Source organism: Ovis canadensis, chromosome 25 (genome assembly GCF_042477335.2).
Source record: "Ovis canadensis isolate MfBH-ARS-UI-01 breed Bighorn chromosome 25, ARS-UI_OviCan_v2, whole genome shotgun sequence".
NCBI lineage: Eukaryota > Metazoa > Chordata > Mammalia > Artiodactyla > Bovidae > Ovis > Ovis canadensis.
The window spans coordinates 44,493,488-44,511,748 of record NC_091269.1 but is presented as its reverse complement, the minus strand read 5'-3'; the positions used below and the strand labels follow the sequence as shown (position 1 = coordinate 44,511,748).

General features: G+C 53.9%; 2 protein-coding genes across 5 annotated transcripts in view; one reads left to right on the top strand and one right to left on the bottom strand.

Moving 5' to 3' along the window:
• The window catches only part of SGPL1 (sphingosine-1-phosphate lyase 1), an 83,825-nt gene extending 75,736 nt beyond the window's left edge, over positions 1 to 8,089 (bottom strand). For 2 of the 4 annotated variants that reach the window (XM_069571991.1, XM_069571992.1), the window contains exons 1-2: positions 7,995 to 8,067; positions 3,592 to 3,853 (exon numbers count right to left, since the gene is read on the bottom strand). The gene's annotated coding sequence lies outside the window, so the exon portion shown is untranslated. Of the gene's footprint in view, positions 1 to 3,591; positions 3,854 to 7,994 lie in introns of all 4 variants that reach the window. The other 2 variants (XM_069571984.1, XM_069571993.1) reach the window with 2 other exon arrangements.
• On the top strand, positions 1,847 to 17,918 carry TBATA (thymus, brain and testes associated). Its single transcript, XM_069571994.1, has 9 exons — positions 1,847 to 1,959; positions 3,263 to 3,498; positions 5,637 to 5,792; positions 6,589 to 6,668; positions 8,061 to 8,231; positions 10,189 to 10,270; positions 11,194 to 11,338; positions 13,038 to 13,090; positions 14,138 to 17,918. The coding sequence occupies exons 1-9, from the start codon at positions 1,913 to 1,915 to the stop codon at positions 14,215 to 14,217; spliced, it is 1,050 nt and encodes a 349-aa protein (XP_069428095.1). The 5' UTR covers positions 1,847 to 1,912; the 3' UTR covers positions 14,218 to 17,918.
• The last annotated feature ends 343 nt before the right edge of the window (positions 17,919 to 18,261 follow it).

Genomic DNA, 18,261 nt, shown 5'->3' with positions numbered 1-18,261 from the left:
CTGGGAACCCAGGGGCAAAGGGAAGGAAGGTCAAGGGCAGATGCAGTGGGGCCCGGCCTGGCCCGCTCTGGCAAAGGCAGGCCAGGCCCGTTAGAGGCCCTGTTGACCTCTTCCCAGCCGCTGTGTGATATGGCCCACAGTGGCTTATAAAATCAATGAAATAGTTTGATAACAACAAAACGAAGACAAAAAGTAGGATGACACTATCAGTATGTGTCACATACAACAAGGACAAGAACTGCTTCAGTTTCACGTACACACACAAGTAAATGCACACGTGTGTGTGTGAACTGGGTTACGATATAAAAATGAGTTTCTTACGATGGTCACAGTCAAAAGTATTTTTAAAAGTCTCTATCGTGTTGATTCCTTTTCCTGTAGGCAGGTGGGTATGTGCTTGTAAATGCCCTGTCCTCAGCCCTGCAGCATCGAAGTGCTCTAGAGCAAGGGTTCCCCGTCTCTGGGATCTAATTCCTGATGATGTGAGGTGGAGCCGACGTAATAAAACAGAAATAAAGTGCACAATAAATGTAATGTGCTTGACTCATCCTGAAACCCTTCCCCCTGACTCCCCGATGTGTGGAAAAATTGTGTTCCATGAAACCAGTCCTTGGTAACAAAAGGGTTGGGAACCACCGCTCCAGAGCCTAGCCTCTTCATCAAGGATGTCCAAACTCCCTTCAAAGGATGCCCTACCAGCTAGTCTTGTCTTTAGGGAAAGATTAGGAGACTGAGTAAGGATGCCTGGCTCCTTGATCTCAAAGTCTCTCCCCTTCCCCAATCTCAGGCAGTGCTGTTTGCTCCCCTCCACCCTAACCTGATGGGAGCCTGGCCCTGGGAGAATCTCTGGGGTGCCCTGCAGATTCTATGACTCAGAGGGTTAATTCTCAGAACGTGCTGATTGCTGCACCCATCCTCGGCACCTGCAACCCCAGCACTTCACTTACAGATTCATCGTCACCTTGAAGTGTCAATTTGGCTTTGCCGTTTATCTTTCATTCAAGTCATCTAGCTTATTTAGTAATATGACGAATGCCAATAAAAGCACCTCTGAAACCAAGAGCTAGAAAGACCACCAGCAAGACATCCTACGTGCTCCTCTCCTCCCCCCGCCCTTTATCTGCCCTCAGAAATAGCCACTACATGAATTTTGCAGTTTCATTGCTTTTGTTTCATTACCTTTATGATAATTCTGCTCGCTCTTGAATTTTATTTTTAAAAAAGGATCTCAAGCTATATGGTCTTCTGCAATTTGCTTTCCCTGACTGTTCATTACGTTTGTATGATTCATCTATGTTGTTGCATGTAGCTGTGGTTCATTCATGTTCACTGCAGTATAATGTTCAGTTGTCTGAATGGGCCACAGCATATTCATCCTCTCTTCTGCCATTGGACATGTGAACTGTCACCAGGGTTTTTAATTCGAACAATGCTGGTTTGAATATTCTTACACATCTGCAAGAGCTCCTCTGGGGTATATTTCTGGGACAGTAATTGTTGGGTTATGCTGGGATATGGCATGCGAACGTTCCATTATAGGGCTTCCCAGGTGGCGCTAGTGGTAAAGAACCTGTCTCCCAGTGCAGGAGACATAAAAGAGGCGAGTTCAATCCCTGGGTTGGGCAGATCCCCGGGAAGAGGGCATGGCAACCCACTCCACTACTCTTGCCTGGAGAATCCCATGGACACTAGAGCCTGGCAGCCTACAGTCCATGGGTCGCAAAGAGTCCGACACGAATGAAGTGACTTAGCACGCACACACATGCAATTGCTGGGTTATACTGGGATATGGCAGGCAAATGTTCAATTTTATAAGCTATTGCCAATTTTTCCCCTAAAGTGTCTGTTCCTGTTATGCATCTTCAACACTCGTATTAAGAGCACCAGTCTTTACTCTGTTAGAGGCCTCCTGATGGCCACAGAAGTGAGGGCCCAATTGGCAGAGCATTCACTGCCGAGGTAAGGTCCCCAGTGCCTTCCCTGCTGACGGAGGAGGTGGAGGGAGCTGGGGAGGGTAGAATACAAAGGAACTCAACAGTTTGAGGGTCCAAGAGGAGGTCACCTTCCCTCTGCTATCAGTCAGGCGCCCAGTGGGTTCTCAGGCCTGAGTTAACACAGGTCACAGGCAGGGCCCCTCCTGGGTCGAGAGAGGGTGTGGTGGCTCGGGTCAGGAGCATAAACATTCCGGGGGTTTCAGGGGGTGACTTCCACTGTTAGTTGGGGGCAGGGGAGGTCAGCTAACAGTGACGTTCAGGGAAGGTTTACTTTATTTCTTTAAGTCCCAGATCCCCTAGAAGCGAATCGAGGATGGAACAGGAAACTCAGGGGCCTGGTCAGCGAAAGCTTCAGAGGGCCCCGGGGCAGCATGCCTTGCTTAGCATATCCAGAGTCCATCTACACACCTCCAGAGGGCCTCCCTTCAGCCAGGGCCGCCGGAAGGGGAAGCAGACAGCGAGCAGGCAGGTGGTCCCACCAGGCCCCTGGAGGAGAGCAGCCCACCCCTGGATCCTTGCTGGACCGACTCCACCTATTCCTCTGGGGGGAGGCACAGCATCCTCAGGAGAGGGAAGGGGTGCGGGTGGAGGATGGAGAACCTGAGACGCTTGTCTCCAGTGAAGTGAAGTGAAGCGAAGCAAGAGCTTGAAGCTTCCCCACAGCGACGCAGCCCAGATAGCCAGACCAACAGTTCTGCAGCTCCCAGGGGGCCCCTCACGGGAAGAGGACTGGCTGGCCTAGTCTGGCTTTGGCATCAGCTCCTGGATGCTGAGTCTGGGCCAAAACTGCTCCTGAGGGCAAGGCGGGGGGCGGGGGGTGGGGGGCAGCCTATAGCTGGCTTCCCCTGGGCCGCCCACTGTCTGGCTTGGGGAGAGGCCCGCGCTGGAGTCAGCCCCCTGGCCCTGGAGGCGCACAGAATGTGCCTGTGCTCCACCACAGGGGTCTGGACGGGGAGGTAGGTCTAGAGCTTCTCCTTCTGGGTTCGGAAATGGTCTCGGAGAGAAAACTGGGTCCTGGGAGATTCCATCTGAGTTCTCTCAGATGGATCCTGGCTCCCTACTCAGGCATCGTAGGAAGACCGAAGGTTCCCCAGGGCTGGATGGCATGGCTGAGAAAGGACCCTGGGAGAGGCCCGGCTCAGTGCCATGGGGGTGGCGGTGGAATCTGTTAAGCAGTTTTCAGAGTATCTCAGGAATGGACTCCCATAAGCTCGGGTGGGCACTGCTGCCTAAGGCTCCATTTGCTTCTCCCTGGCCCTCTCCTTTAGTCCAAAGGCTGAGCCGAAACAGGAAAAGAAGTCCGGTTGCCGGCCAAGGAGCCACGGGGACAGCGGGCCACAGAAAGAACCGATGATCCCAGGGATCATGGATTTCAAGCTGATCCGAGAGGCAGTGAGGACATCCAAGCCCCAAACTCCCAGTGCCTACCGCTTTGGTCGCCTCAGCCACCACTCCTTCTTCTCCAGGCACCACCCCCAGCCCCAGCACGTGACCCACATCCAAGGTAGGGCTGGGGTAGGCCACGGCCTGATGGTGGGGGTTGGGGGGGCCACTGGAAAGGGAGGACCCAGCCACTATTGGCCAAGCCAAGACCTACCTGGAGCAGGGTGGATTCCAAGGGCAGACTGCACAGCCCTACAGGATTTATGTCACTGCCGATTCTCCCAGCTTACAAATCACAGAAAGGGATGAATATTCTGTTCCAGAGCTGTGCTCTCTTCTCTGACTCAGGCCATTTCATCCATTCAGCTATTTGTTCATCAAAGATCTAATGAGTGTGAACTATGAGTCGGGCACATTTTCAGGTCCTGGTGTTATGACCAAGCAAGACAGATGGTCCCTGGTCTCAGAGAGCCAACCTTTAGTGGGGAAGAATAGGAAGGTGTTAGAAGATTGGAAGTGCCAAGGCTATATACAGAGCCAACATCATGATACTCGAGTAAAGACTAAAGGAAGACAGGGCATGCCCCATGTGGATCTCAGGGGGAAGGTGTCCCAGGCAGACGGAAGGGCCTCCTGTTGGAGAATAGTGAGGACGCGGGTGTGGCTGAAGCAGAATGAGGAGGAGGAGAAGTGAGACACATTAGAGGCAGCAGGGCCCACATCGTGTGGGCCTTGGAGCTCACCGTGGTCATCCTTAAGCCATCTCACTGAGTCAGATGGCAACCATCAGAGGGTTGAGAGCAAAGAAGCAACAGAAGGGCTCTGCTGGCTTCTGAATGGACCGTGGCTTGGACCAGAGAGATAGCAGTGGAGGAGTTAGCGGCCCTGCTCTGGAGAGATACAGAAGGCGAGGCCAACAGACTTGGCTGATGGATTAAAAATGGAGTATGAGATGGAGAGAAGAGTCAGGCTGACTCCCAGGTGTTTGGTCTGAGAAACTGGGAAACTGGGTTTGCACTAAGATAGAGGAGCCTATAGACAGGGCCAGTGGAGGATGGGAAGGGTCGGGGTTTGGCCTGAGATGCTGGGAGATGCAGCATGTGAGATGCCTCTTAGAAGTCCAAGGCGGGTGGGTGGGGAAGCCCGAGGGGAGGTGCCAAGTAGGCTGTCGTGTCGGTTTCAGGCAGAGATGCAAATGTGAGAGCCACTCAAATGGGAGTGGTGTTTGAAGAGGTGTGCTGGCTGGGGATCGTCAGAGGACACTGCAGAGGCTAGGGAGGAGAGCCTGCTATGAATCTGGGGACCCCAAGGTTAAGGGGTCGAGGAGATGAAGGAGAAGCCACAGAGCAGTGACTGGTGAGCTAGGAGGACCCGGGAGAGAGAGGGGTCCTGGCGCCAGAGGAAAGTGTTCCGGGAGGAGAGAGTGAGAAACTGCAGTTAAGTCCTAACCACGCTGCTCCCCAAAGCTTAACCATCTAACGATGCCATTGCATACATGCTAAGTCACTTCAGTCACTTTGCAACCCCATGGACTGTAGCCGACCAGGCTCCTCTGTCCAAGGGATTCTCCAGGCGAGAATACTGGAGTGCCATGCTCTCCTCCAGGGGATCTCCCTGACCTAGGGCTCAAACCCACGTCTCTTTCGTCTCCTGCAACGGCAGGCGGATTCGTTACTACTAGTGCCACCTGGGAAGCCAGTGATGCTACAATCGCACACAGACCTTAGCCTGGAGGCTCCTCACATGTAGATTCTCTCTCACCACCCCCAGGCTGCCATGCACTCAGACCTGCAAGGCTGACAGGTGGCATGAAGTCTTATCCAGAGGGTCTCGCCCCCTGTGGTTTGAGCCCAGGCCCTTCTCACCACAAACTGTGGCTTAACGCCCTGCTCCCACTCCTCTGCTTAAAGCTGCCTGCCTCTGTATGCTCCACACACTCTGTGTGCTCACACCTACACTTCATTACCCTGTAAAACCAAAGGGACCCCCAGATGAGGGTCCCAGGTCGCCCAGGTTCTCCTCTCCCCTCGGCCAGTCTCACTATGTGACCCTGAGCCCACCCTTTCGCTGCCATGCTAAGTGTGCCCAGGGGTGAGGTCAGAGCGTCTGAGAGGCTCTCCAGCCCTAGCCATCTCTGGGGTTGTGTTTACTGGAAGAAGTGGGGCTGAGTGCTTCCCTGCCCACTAGCCTCCTCTCATTTTCCTGGAGTTCTTGGGGCCCACTCAGGTCCCCTTTCCCACCGCCTCCAACCCTTAACAGATCTCACCGGGAAGCCTGTCTGTGTCGTCAGGGACGAGCTCTCTCTGGCCACCTCTCCTCAAGCCACACTCTTATCCCGCTATCTGATCAGGATGCCCACCATCTCGGTGCCTGTTGGAGACCCGCAGTCCAATCGGGACCCCCGGCTTTATTCTGGTGGGTACTGGGGCCCTCTACCTTGGGGCTGTACCTGGCCCCAAGGGCTGCCTGGCTTGGGCAGGTGCCCGAGAAGGAAAAGACCATGGCTACTAGGTGGGTGGGGGTCCGAGGTCCTCAGAAATGTACCCCTGCTTGGCTCTGAGGTGCCTGAGGAGTCAGAAAAAGCAGAGGACAAACAGATCTGGGCAACAGACATGTGACTTCCAGCTCTAGCCAGGAACAGTATTGGAAATACTGAATTTTGTAACCTGTGTGCTCAGGCACCGGCCAGTCAGAACAGTTAGCCACAGAGAGTGCTGGGGCAGCATTTCAGAAGCCTCCACTGGGGCCAAGCCTCTCTCTTTCCCCAAAGAGCAGGGAGGATCCTGGAGAAGGGGCAAGAGGGGCCCAGAAGGCTTCCTGCAGTCCTCTTTACCAACCTGGCCACTCAGTGTTGTAGCAACGGGCACAGCCTATCAACCTAATCTCTGCCCTGGCTTCATTTTCCTAAGAGGCAAAGCTAGTCTAAATCACAAACATCTCGGCACACGTAGCCAAACATTCTCCAGCATTTCCCAGCTAAGACACAGGCTGGGACACAAATGTCAGCAGCAAGCACTCCCACCCACCCTCCAACTCCTTCCTTCAAGGGTACCACTTGCCCTGTGAAAATACCCTTCCCTTTAAGATGCTGGGTGGGAGGGCAGGGAGGAGAGGAGGCTCTTCCACCTACCCCCCTTCCACACTCGGCACAGGGAGGGTGTACCGGGAGACCCCGGGGATCTATCGGCCAGATCTTGCCCTCTTCTCCCAGAGGCCTGGAAGAAGGAGTTGAAGGACCTGGCTTCCCGGGTGGCCATCTTCACCAAGGAGAGTGAGCTGAAGAGCAAGGAGGTGGGTGCAGAACAAAGGAGCTGTCCAAGAAGAAATGAAATGGACCCACTCCTTTGTAACTAAAGCACTCCCACGTGGTTCCAACCACACCAGCACAGAGCAAACCTTCTCAGGAAGGCGGGAGGCACTGCTGTTGGCAGAGGGGAGGGGTCCCTGAATACAACCCAAGGGACAGGGTCACACGGAGGGTTCAGAGGACACAATGTACCTGGTGGAGAAATCCAGGAAGGGTTCATAGTTTAGAAGAGGAAGGGAGGAGGTGTTCTTGGTGGAGGGAGGGGGGAGGTGTTCCTGGTGGAGGCACATGGCACAGATGTTCACTCGCAAGCTAGAAAATACAGGACAGCGTCTTACAAAACGGAGGGTTTAAAAGTACAGGAGATAAGTGGGCAGCAGTGAGAGAGGAGTCGGAGGGGGGCCGGCTTTGGATGTGGGCAAGATCAGCTTGCTTCTCATTTCTGAACTTAGTTTCATGTTTTACCTGACAAAGGGGTGGAGAATCACTGAAGGATTTCAGAGAGATTGGGAGTAGCCTGAGTGTTATTTGCTGATAAACCAGTAAAGACAAGTAGGAGGCAGCTTGAAGGTAGTTGGAACTGGTCCTAGGACAGGCCTGGCCCCTGTTGGCTAAGATTGGTCTTACCCTTGTCTTGTGCAGCAGAGTTCTCATTCTCATTCCACAGCTAACTTGCTGTAACACTCAGGGTAACTCAGCTAAGCTCTCTGGGCCTCAGTTTTCTTATCTTTAAAATGGGTGGTCTCATGGTTTAAAATTCACCTGCCAATGCAGGGGACACAGGTTCGATCCCTGGTCCAGGAAGATCCCAGTTAAAAAGTTCGCAAGCCACAACTAAAAGATCCCCCATGCCGGAACTGAGACCGAGCACAGCCAAATAAATAAATATTAAAAATAAATAAAGTGGGGAGAAGGATACTACCAGTCTTAACTGGAGTTCCAGGGGCAGGAGGTCCCAGGCCTCGTGCCCACCTGGCTCGGGAAGGTTTTCCAGGGCAAATAAAGGATGCTAAGCTGTGGGGGACAGGTTTGGGGGCAGCAGAGCTAAGAATTAAGGAAGCAGTGGGGGTCTTGGTACAGGATACTATTTTCAAATCTCTGATGGGCTGAGGGGAGGGACCTGAAGGAGGGCCTACCCAGGCAAGACCGAGGACCATGGGGGTGGGGGCAGCCAACCTTCAGTAAAATTCCAGGAGGAAGAGCAACGGCTATAAAGGAAGGGCTGCCCCCACTGGTAAGTGGGGTCTAAGACAGGTTGAGGCTGGCCTGGTTGACATCCTGGGTCCCTGGCCGCCTCCTCTTCTTTTTACCTTTTCCTCTCTGTTTTCTCTTCTTTCTCTCTGCCTGGAGTCTCTGGCCACATTTTTCCCCAGCAGAAGGAGGAGCCTCAGCGGGAACAAGGGGCAAAGTACTCAGCAGAGACTGGCAGGCTCATCCCTGCTTCTACCCGGGCCATGATCCGCCGCCACTCCCACCAGGGCCGAAACCAGCCTGCGAGCAGAGATGGAGGAGACCAGACCTTTGTCCTACAGGATCAGGAGCTGCTGGTGAGGTGCTGGGAAGGCTGGGGGCTGTGGACCCTATGGAGGCCCTCATCTGAGGGCAGAGAACTTGGTGGAACCTGCTCCCAGGCTCATGAGGATCCGACTAGGACCCTTGCAAAGTGCTTTCAAGTATGGCTTCTCCCAGAGAGAAAGTCTTGTCCCTGAGACCCTAAGACTCAAAAACCTCAGCTCTGGGAGTCAGGAGCCTGGATTCCAGTCCCCAGCTGCCTCTAGGTTTCTGTGTGAGCCTTTCCCTTCTAGGGACCTTAGTTCTATCATTTAGTCAACCTGGAAGAACAGGTGTTTTACCATAAGGTCTGGCCCCACGGAGATGCTTGATAAGTTAAGGAAGGGGGAGCCACAGCAGCGGAATGAGAAGCATGGAGGTGGAGGTCTGCCTGGAGGTGGAGGCCCTGCCTGGTACATCCTCACTACACCCAGCGGGTTCCCCCCGCAGTCTGCAAGGCTGGTCCCAGCCAGGTCCCCACACTCTGGAGGAGTCTGGTCTGTGCTGGAACAAAGCATAAAGACCCCTCCTCTGTGTCTGAGTTTCCCATTAGGGCCTGGGAGGCACGCAGGACTCATGCCAGTGAGCAAGGCAGTGCGAGTCCCTGTGCAGAGGTGCACGTGTTCTCCAGCAGAGGCCAGACTGTGGCGGCATCTTGACACCTGCCCTGTGACCAGCGCTTTAAAGCACGCGGTCCCCTTGGAGCCTCACAACAGCTCAGGGAACAGACAGAGCAGATAGGGCAGGGATCCCCACTCCACAGATGAGGAGGCTGAAGCCCTGCCGGGTGATGGCCTATGGCCCAGGTCCCTGGAGAAGGAGCAGCCTAGCAGGGGCTCAAACACAGTGCTTTCTCCACCATAGGGCGGCCTCACCTTGCCTGGAAGTAGGTTCTCAGGTCCTATGGGGAGGGGGCACAGGGCAGGTAAGTTGGATGCGGAGAATGGAGGAGGGCCCCACGCCGATGGGGGGTGGGGGTCACCTCAGCAAGCGGGTTCCCTGGGGGAGAGGGGAGGCAGCCTAGCAAGCGGAGGCCTGGGGCAAGGCCTGGCCCAGTTTCCACTCTGCCAGGGACGTGGCAGACCTGGGGAGACTGGCCGCCAAACACTGAGGGGACCCCACTTTCCTAGGACTCCAGGAGCTCCACCACCCACAGCAGGCCCTGGCTCTACATGGCCGCCGCCGCCGTCAGCAGCCCGCCCTAGGGAGCCCCCGTAGCCCTCCTCAGTCAGGCCTGGATCTCCTGCCGCTGACCCTTTACTGGAGGACGCAGTGGGGAAAGGGTCCTGAAGTAGCAAAGATGTGGGAGGTTGAGTGGGCTGAGAAGGACCCTGGGAGTGAAGACAGCCCAGCCCTGGGCGGGAAGGGGCTGCCGACTAAGCAGTGCACAGAACCAGCTGGCTCCAGCCCTCAAGCTGTCCACAGGGATCAGCTCACCTCCTTGCTAACATCTCCAGACTCTGAGCTTGGGCGCTTCAGGGAGGGGAGGCCCGCGAGGTCCCTGAAATTCCCACACCAAGGACCCAGGCATTCGGAACTCGGTGCGTCTCTGAGGAGCTGACAGCTAGCTCTGACCTCGCCTTTCCAGTGAGGGACCTTGGGGTACAACCGCTCAGGGATGGGGGGTCCAAGAAACTGACTCCGAGGCTTTGATCTGCCGCAGCATGTCTGCCAGGTGGCCTCCTCAGATCCCTCATCTGTCCAGGAAGGGGGTGAAGAACCTTTCTCCAGGGCTGTTGGCAGAGAAAGCTTTCTACAAAGTGTGAAGTCCATGCAGAGGGTAGGCAGGGACTGCAGAGGGTAGGCAGGGACTGCAGAGGGTAGGCAGGGACCGTCGTGGGGGCCAGTCTAGCCACGGACGTGGGGAGAGAACACTTTATGGGGAGGAGCTGTGCTGCCGGCTAGAATGTGCTGTCCGGCCATGCTGACCCAGGCCTGTCCTCCTGTCCACAGATACTGGAACTGCTTTCGCAAATTCTGCAGACAGACTCCTTGAATGCTATCCAGTTTTGGCTACTCTACGCGCCCACCAAGGGTGAGGACGTCATCCTGGGCCCAGGTCCTCATCTGAGTGGAGGCTGCTGAGGGCCGTGTCTTCTGGTTCTGCAGGACTCAGAAGTCACTCGGCTCCCATCCCATGGCCTTACACGGGGGCTGCTCCTCCTTTTTGGAGCCACAAACTAATCTTTTCCAGCTAGACAACATCACTGCCCTCTCCTCCACAGGGTTTCCACGACACTGCTTCTTAGAACGAACCCTCCTGCATGCTGACCACAGGATTTGGCCCCTGGGAGGGAGACAGACAGTCCTTAATCCACCTCTGTGGGAAACACACATACACAGAGATGCAAATACACACACGTAAGAGCACACGCGTGTGTGTACACGTGAACGGACACACGCATTCATGCTAATACACGTACATAAGCGCACACACGTGTGTGTACACGTGAACCGACACACACATTCATGCTAATATACGTACATAAGAGCACACGTATGTGTACACAGAAATAGATAAACGCATTCATGCAAACACACACTCATAGCAGCACACACATGTGTACGTGTGAATAGACGTACACATACACACTGGGATGGTGAGTGGAAAGTGTATCTAAGTAGAGGGGTGAGGGACAATGAGAGCCAGAGAACTGGTTGGACGAGAGAGTGGAGGAGGAAGGGGAGGGAGGCTGGTCCCCAGCAGCCTTCCCAGAGGGCCAGGGGGCATGATGGCAGGTACACCAAGAATAAGGTGCACACGAGCAGGTGTATAAAGGTGTGGACGGCTGAGGCATGCTGCACATATAGGGGCCGGAGAGATGCATGGCCCTCCCCATGGACTCCTATGGGGCAGAAGAGCTGGAGGCCCTGCTGCTGCCCATCCCATCCCGCAGCAGGACGGGGCCCGAGGTCTTGCCCCTGAGCGTCCTCCCCCCACCTCGGCTGTGCTTACAGAGAAAGACACGGCACTAGGGCTCCTGCAGACCGCGGTGGCTCAGCTCCTTCCCCAGCCCCTGGTGTCCATCCCAGCAGAAAAACTCCTGAACCAGCTCCTGGAAGTTCAAGACTCACTTCAAGAGAGGCACCAGCTACCCTACAGGTGGGTGTCATACCCCTCACCTGCCCCTCTGTTCCTGGAACTGCTCCCCCATATTCAGCCACCTGTCCGCCCAGGTGTGGCCCGAGGAGGCCCAGGGAAGGAGGCCAGAGCCTGGGCTGCCTGTGCCTGCACTCGAGGAAGAGGCCCCACTCTCCCCGGGACCCCTGGTGCCACCTGGCGGCTCAGAGGCTTTCTCCGCCAGACCAGACTCCAGAGGCCTGCTGTGGAGGAGATCGAGGGGAGGAGCAGGGGAGGTGGCAACCTGCGTCACTTGTAGCAAAACAGAGCTGGATAAGCCACACCCATCAAGCTCTCCAGGGGCTCCTGGGCCTTGGGAAGACACAGCAGAGAAGGAAGGGTCACATACGGCAGGCAGAAGTAACTTTGTGCTGGTACTAAGTCATCCAGATGGCTGAAAGAAGGATTAATGACAAGCTGGGGAAGGGGAAGATGAGGGCAGGCTGCACGCAGCAGGGCCTGAGTGTCAGCCATGGGGCCAGCGATCCTGAGTGTCCAATGTATGTACCTGACACGGCTGGGTGTTTAACACATTTCTAGTCCATGCAGCCACCCATGGAGGCAGTATGGCTTCCCATTTTACAGATGAAAAGACTGAGGCTCAGGACAGTTGAATGACAGCCCAAAGTCACCCGGGTGGGCAGCAGAAAAGCTGGGACTCATATTCAGGCTTGGGCTTCTCAGATGGCGCTAGTGGTAAAGAACCCACCGGGCAATGCAGGAGACATAAGAGACAAGAGTTCGATCCCTGGGTTGGGAAGATCCCCTGGGGAAGGGAAATGACAACCCACTCCAGTATTCTTGCCTGGAGAATCCCATGGACAGAGGAGCATGTCAGGCCATAGTCTATGGGGTCACAGTCAGACAAGACTGACACTTCTTAGCATGCATGCAGACTCAGGCTTATCTAACTTGCCAGCCCAGCAGCACTCAGTTACCTAGGAGCTGGATGGAAAGGCAGATGCCCAGAGACTGCCACACAGTGGAGTCAGGGTGAACATGGAGATGTGTATCTTGAACAAGCAAATGCAAGAGTAGGGCAAGTCAGGAGTGAGGAGGGCTGGGAAAGCCAGGAACTTGAAGCGATAGGTAATGTGAAATTTGGGAGCGGCTGGAGACTGGGCAGACTGAGAAGGAGGCGGCGGGATGCAGTGCTGGCTTGAATGTGTTAAAGGTATAGGTGCTTGCTCTGGCCCCATACTTGGTTTTCTTGTTTAGCTTGAGACCAGTGGAGACACAGTGGTAAAGCAAGCCACCTCCCATCTGTGAGCCTCAGTTTCACTCTTTCAAAAACCCCCTCTCCTAAAGTCATAGAGAAGAAACATTTACATCAGGTGCATCAGAAGGCTTGCAGAGCCTATACAAGATAGGAGCATTACCCATGCTTGTCAGTAATTCACTAGGGTTCCCACCTACAGGAAAGCAGCAGGCCAAGGGAGGGCCAGTGCAGGGGCCTCTCTTACAGCCCCCTAGAGAAGGGCCTTGGTTCCTTGTGGCCACGGTAAGCGACGGTGCTGCAGTTGTTGGGGTCCTGCTCAGGGTGGGGCCATCCCTGGACAGATACCTGCTGGCTCTTCTGCCTTTCCCAGGGGCACCTTTCCTACCTCCCAGCCCGCCCTGTCACTCAGCTGGCTGTCTGGCTCCAGCCTGACCTTCCTAGCTTTCCTTGTGTTGGTTTTAGCCAATCCCCGAAGAAGATGAAGACACCACCTCTATCAAAAAGCGAAAAACCAGGTAAGAGTCCCCACAGCAGGGCACTGGGGGGGCTCACTGAAGCCCACCACAGCTAGATCCCTTGGGGGATTCAAGGACCCCTCTAGAGATGGGCCCCTGCCCAAAGAAGCTGCTCATTGTATCCATCCATCCATCCACTCAGCAGATCCTTAGTTAGCACCCAGGTGCCAGCCTCTGGGAATCACTAGGGGAGAACTCAGAGATGGGTTCTGCTGCCTTGGAGCTTACATGCTAGGGAGAGACATGCAGACCACAAAGACACCTGAGGGAGACGGTGCCATAAGGGAAATAACAGGGCAATAGGAGAGTCAGAAGGATTGAGTGGGGGGTGGCGGGGGCATGGAGAAGGGTCCATTGAGCCGAGAGGCAGAAAGGATCCAACCCTCTGTCGCAGGGAAAGCCTGCGACAGGCTTCCACTGCCAGGTGTGTGGGCGAAAGAGCAGGCGGGCGGGCCAGGGTGGCTGGACCCTCGTGGGTTGGGAACAGCGGGAGGGAGTGGGACACGTAGGCAGAGCCAGCCCACAGGCTGCGGCCCTCCCCGCAGGGAAGGTCAGGTGTGTGGTCTCATGCAGGCTGCATGGGGTTCACTGGAGGGTTATCAGGGCATGGGGGGGACCCCTCGGGCGGCCATGTGGAGAATGAACTGTGGAGGTCCAGAGGGGATGAGGGAGTAGGGGGCGCCTTAGACCAGGGCAGGAGGGCAAAGGGAGGAAGGTTGCAGGGAGAGAAGACAGGTATTCTTGACGTACACTGCTCTCCCCCCCAGACTGTAAGAGGTCCTGTGTGCCAGGGCGAGTGTCTGACATAGAGTAGGCACTGTGCAGACATCTGTGACCTGGATATAGTAGTGACACCCAGATGTAGTAGAGGGTGGAGGTGAGGCTGGGGGAAGGGAGTCAGTCCCTCCCAGGTGACCGGGGAGCCTGAGCAGAAGCCTGGCCTGACCTGGGCACCGGGGCCTGGAGCGGGGAGCAGGGGTCTCCCCAGATCTCCTAGGCAGCTCCCTCACACTCTCCTGCCTGCCGTGTCCCCCCACCCCATCCCAGAGAACATTGGAAAAGCTCAAGTTCTTCGAGTGCATTCCAGCCAGAACCCAGAAAAGAAAGCGGCAAAGGCAGAGGGCTGAGGAGTTTGCGCCTCGCTCAAGAAAAGCGCCTGAGTTCGAAGACTCCGTCCCTAAGTCCTCATCAGCAGTACTGGTTTTCCTATCACGTGGAGCCCATTAAACTACTGTCTTCCCCTTAAGAGGACAGTTCCACTCTCCCATCAGCAGGAGGTCTCTGTGCTTATGTAGTTTGCTCCGGGAAGGGGGACGAGCTGAACCAAACCATCCCGACTCCGTTGGAGAAAGCCTCCCTGTGTGGGGCTTCCTTGCTTCGGTTTGCTTCCAGAGAGTCAAAGGGCAAGGGGTAGACAGGTCTGTGCTCATCCCTGAGCCAAGGCTCACCGGGCTCTGGGTAGATTAGCGCAGAAGTGGGGAACTCACAGGCCACTTTAGAAGACTCACCCATAGCAACGATTGAATTCCTACCAGACACTAGGACAGGACTAAGGCACTAGCTACTGATGAACACTCTGAATTATTGTGTGCACTTTATATGTGGTACTGTATCTGATGCTCACCCAAAACCCCAGGAGACAGAGATCACTCTCATTTTCTAGATAAATAAACTGAGTGACTGTCAGAAAGGTGAATCAGCTTGCCCAAGGCCACATAATAAAGTGAGAACTCAGGAGCCAAACACAACACGTCTACTTTTAGAATTCCTGCTTCTATCTGCTGGACTCTGCTGCCTTGTGAACAGTTCAGTTCAGTCGCTCAGTCGTGTCCAACTCTTTGTGACCCCATGAAATGCAGCACGCCAGGCCTCCCTGTCCATCACCAACTCCCGGAGTTCACTCAAACTCACGTCCATCAAGTCGGTGATGCCATCCAGCCATCTCATCCTCTGTGAACAGTAACTCTCCCCAAAAGTTGGGCTTACTTTCAGGATGAGCATAGAGTTAGCACAATGGTGGTTGACAAAATCGAAAAGGAAAGGGATATCACATAAATATGACCCAGATGCAGCTGGGGTATCTCTATCCTTTAAGATATAAAGAAGATGGCCCTGACTCTCTGGGAATCCAATGTCTTCCTCGAGATTTCTGCAGGTTTCTTGGTTGGGGCTGGGGGACTGGCATTGAGTATTTACAATGCCGTGGTCACGATGGCTCTGAGCTCCTGCTTCTACTGACTTGGTTCCGTCCACAGGTTGTGGCTCCATTCTACACCCCCAGCACTGCTGCCATTCTCCCTGTGTTAATCCAGGGAGCCCCTTTCACACAAAACTTGCGCTCACCAGGCTTCAGTCAAGAAGAGGGACTGGGTGGGGATTTGCTGTAAATCCAGCAAAAAGCTTCATGGCCAGTGTAAAATTGTCCTGTTTTTAAAAGGGCCTTGGCTACTAGGGATGTTTCCCTGGTGGCAGCATCATATGTGACAACTATGCCCTGGGACTTCCCTGGCAGTCCAGTGGTTAGAACTCCATGTTTCCACTGCAGAGGGCACAGGTTCGATCCCTGGTCGGGGAACTAAGATCCCATATGCCCAGTGGCACAGCCAAAAACAAAACATACAGACTAAACCAAAAACTATGCCGTCTCTCTGACTTCCTTCTGCTCTGTCCTCAACCCTTGCCACCAGTTTGCCCCCAGAAAGCCCACAAAAATTTTCCAATTTTTTTTCTTATAAAAATATACACGACATAAAATGAACCATTTAAACCACTTTGAAGTGTACAGTTCAGTGTTTTTTATCTATATTCACACCACTTGCAACTATCACCATCAGCCATCGCCAGGGCTCTTTACATCTTGCAAAGCTGAAATTCTCAAACCCGTTAACAACTCCCTATTTCCCCCTTTTCCCAAGACCTGGCGCTCTACTCTCTGCCTGAGTCTGACTACTCTAGATACACCGTATTAGTATTAGTAGAATCATACATCTGCCCCTGCAGAGTATCATAATTTTCTTATTCTCTGGAGGGTACCTCCCCTTTTAAGTTTCCTAGGGGATTTCCCAGGTGGGTCCAGTAGCTAAGATTCCTCACTCCCAATGCGGGGGTCCTGGGTCCAATCCCTGGTCAGGGAACTAGATTCCGCAGGCTGCAACTAAGAGTTCACAAGCCACAAGGAAGATCAAAGACCCCTCATGCCACAGCTAAGACCTGGTGCAGCCAAATTAAAAAATATATATAATTGAAATATGCAGAATTGAAAACACATATGTAATTTTTAAATGTACAACTATATAATGGAGACACTTGCTATTTAAAAAAATCTCAAGGTATAGCCTCTAAAGAAAAAACTAAGTTTCTTAGCCCATCCTTCACATCTATTTATTTTGCTTTCTCCATCTTGTGTTTGCTTTTACAACTCCCTGCAGAATGCTTGTGTCACTGTATTTAAAGAGAAGACATTCTGGGTCTGGCTTCTTACCCGTGTATTTTGAGGGTAGACTGTGAACAGATGAGATCTTTCTCAGCAGCTCTGCAATCTGTTAGGAGAAAGATAAGGGAACCGAACTGAACCAAGCGCACATAGAAACACTGTGGAAATAAACACACGACATGCTGCTCTGTTGCAAAACCACAGATGGCCAACCTCTGGTTGCCTGGGATGATCTGATCTCACTCAGGGCTCACAGCAACCCGTAGGCAGCTTTCACAGGTAGAAAAATCCAAGGCTCAGAGCAACAGTAACATCAAAATTCACACAGCCAATAAGTAGTGGATTCAAACCCAGGGCTGTGGGCTTCTCAGTCAGTGCCCCTTACTTCCTGCCAGCTGCCGTCTCTCAGGCTCACCCCAAGGCCCACTCGTCTCCAAAGAGAGAAGTGGACCCACCCCTCACTTCCAGTCACTTCACCCCTCTTCCTCCTGGTCCCTCTTCCTCCATCTCTGGAATATGGAGCTCAGCAGGGTTTGCTGACTTCCTGGCCCTCTTTAAGGTCCTCCAACAGGCTTGCCTACTTTCTCCATGTTTTAAGGGAGTCGCTGCTGACTGCCCAAGGGGCAGCCAGCTGGGGGAATTGGAAGGTTCCAGACATCTCACAAAGCACAGTTGTCACTGGCCTTTCTGGAAATGCAAGTGGCATCAGGCCGGCCTGCATTATCACTTGCACAGAGCGCGCTCTAGACCTAAGCTCCTAGGCAGGTTGGAGGCCGGGCTGGTTACTGGGCTGTGGTATTTAAGCGCAACTTGGCTTTGCAGAGCTTCTGTGCTCTGCTTAGCAATGCTCTCTGTCTGAGCCCCTGTTTGGTCATCAAGGGGACTTCTGCTGGGTGTCAGTACCCCATGGCCACTTCTGAGTCACTTCTGAATTTTCCTTGGCTCCTGCCGCCCTGGAATTTCTCCTCTCCCCACGTTCTGCTGCTCTGACTGAAGCAAGAAGACAGATTTTCCCTTCCAGTGTTCTCTGCTATTAGGTCCTCCTTGGGATCCAGTCTTCTTACCCACTGTGGAAGCCCCTGTTGGGGTGCCCAGATGTCCCCTGCCCTCCTTCCAGGTGGGCCTGAAACTTAGCTCCATCCAACCGGAGTATCGCATCCCTGGGCACAGGGACTGGTTCAAGGACTGGATAAGCATCTGACCCAAACTGGAAGAGACACCGTCTGCTCTTGGGACCTTTTTGCTGAGTGGGAAGGAATGTCGGCTTTTGAGATGACACCGTCAGTGGTCATCATTATTCCCAGAGACAGGGCCAGGGACTCAGGCACACTTGATGAGTCTGACCCTCCCCCATTCTTTCCCATTGCTTGAGAATAAAATTCCTTCTTCATAGAATTGATCGTTATGTACTTTTTTTTTAATTTTTATTTTTACTTTATTTTACCTTACAATACTGTATTGGTTTTGGCATACATTGACATGAATCCACCACAGGTGTACATGCGATCCCAAACATGAACTCCCCTCCCACCTCCCTCCCCACAGCATCCCTCTGGGTCATCCCCGTGCACCAGCCCCAAGCATGCTGTATCCTGCATCGGACATAGACTGGCGATTCGATTCTTACATGATAGTATCCATGTTTCAGTGCCATTCTCCCAAATCATCCCACCCTCTCCCTCTCCCTCTGAGTCCAAAAGTCCGCTATACACATCTGTGTCTTTTTTGCTGTTTTGCA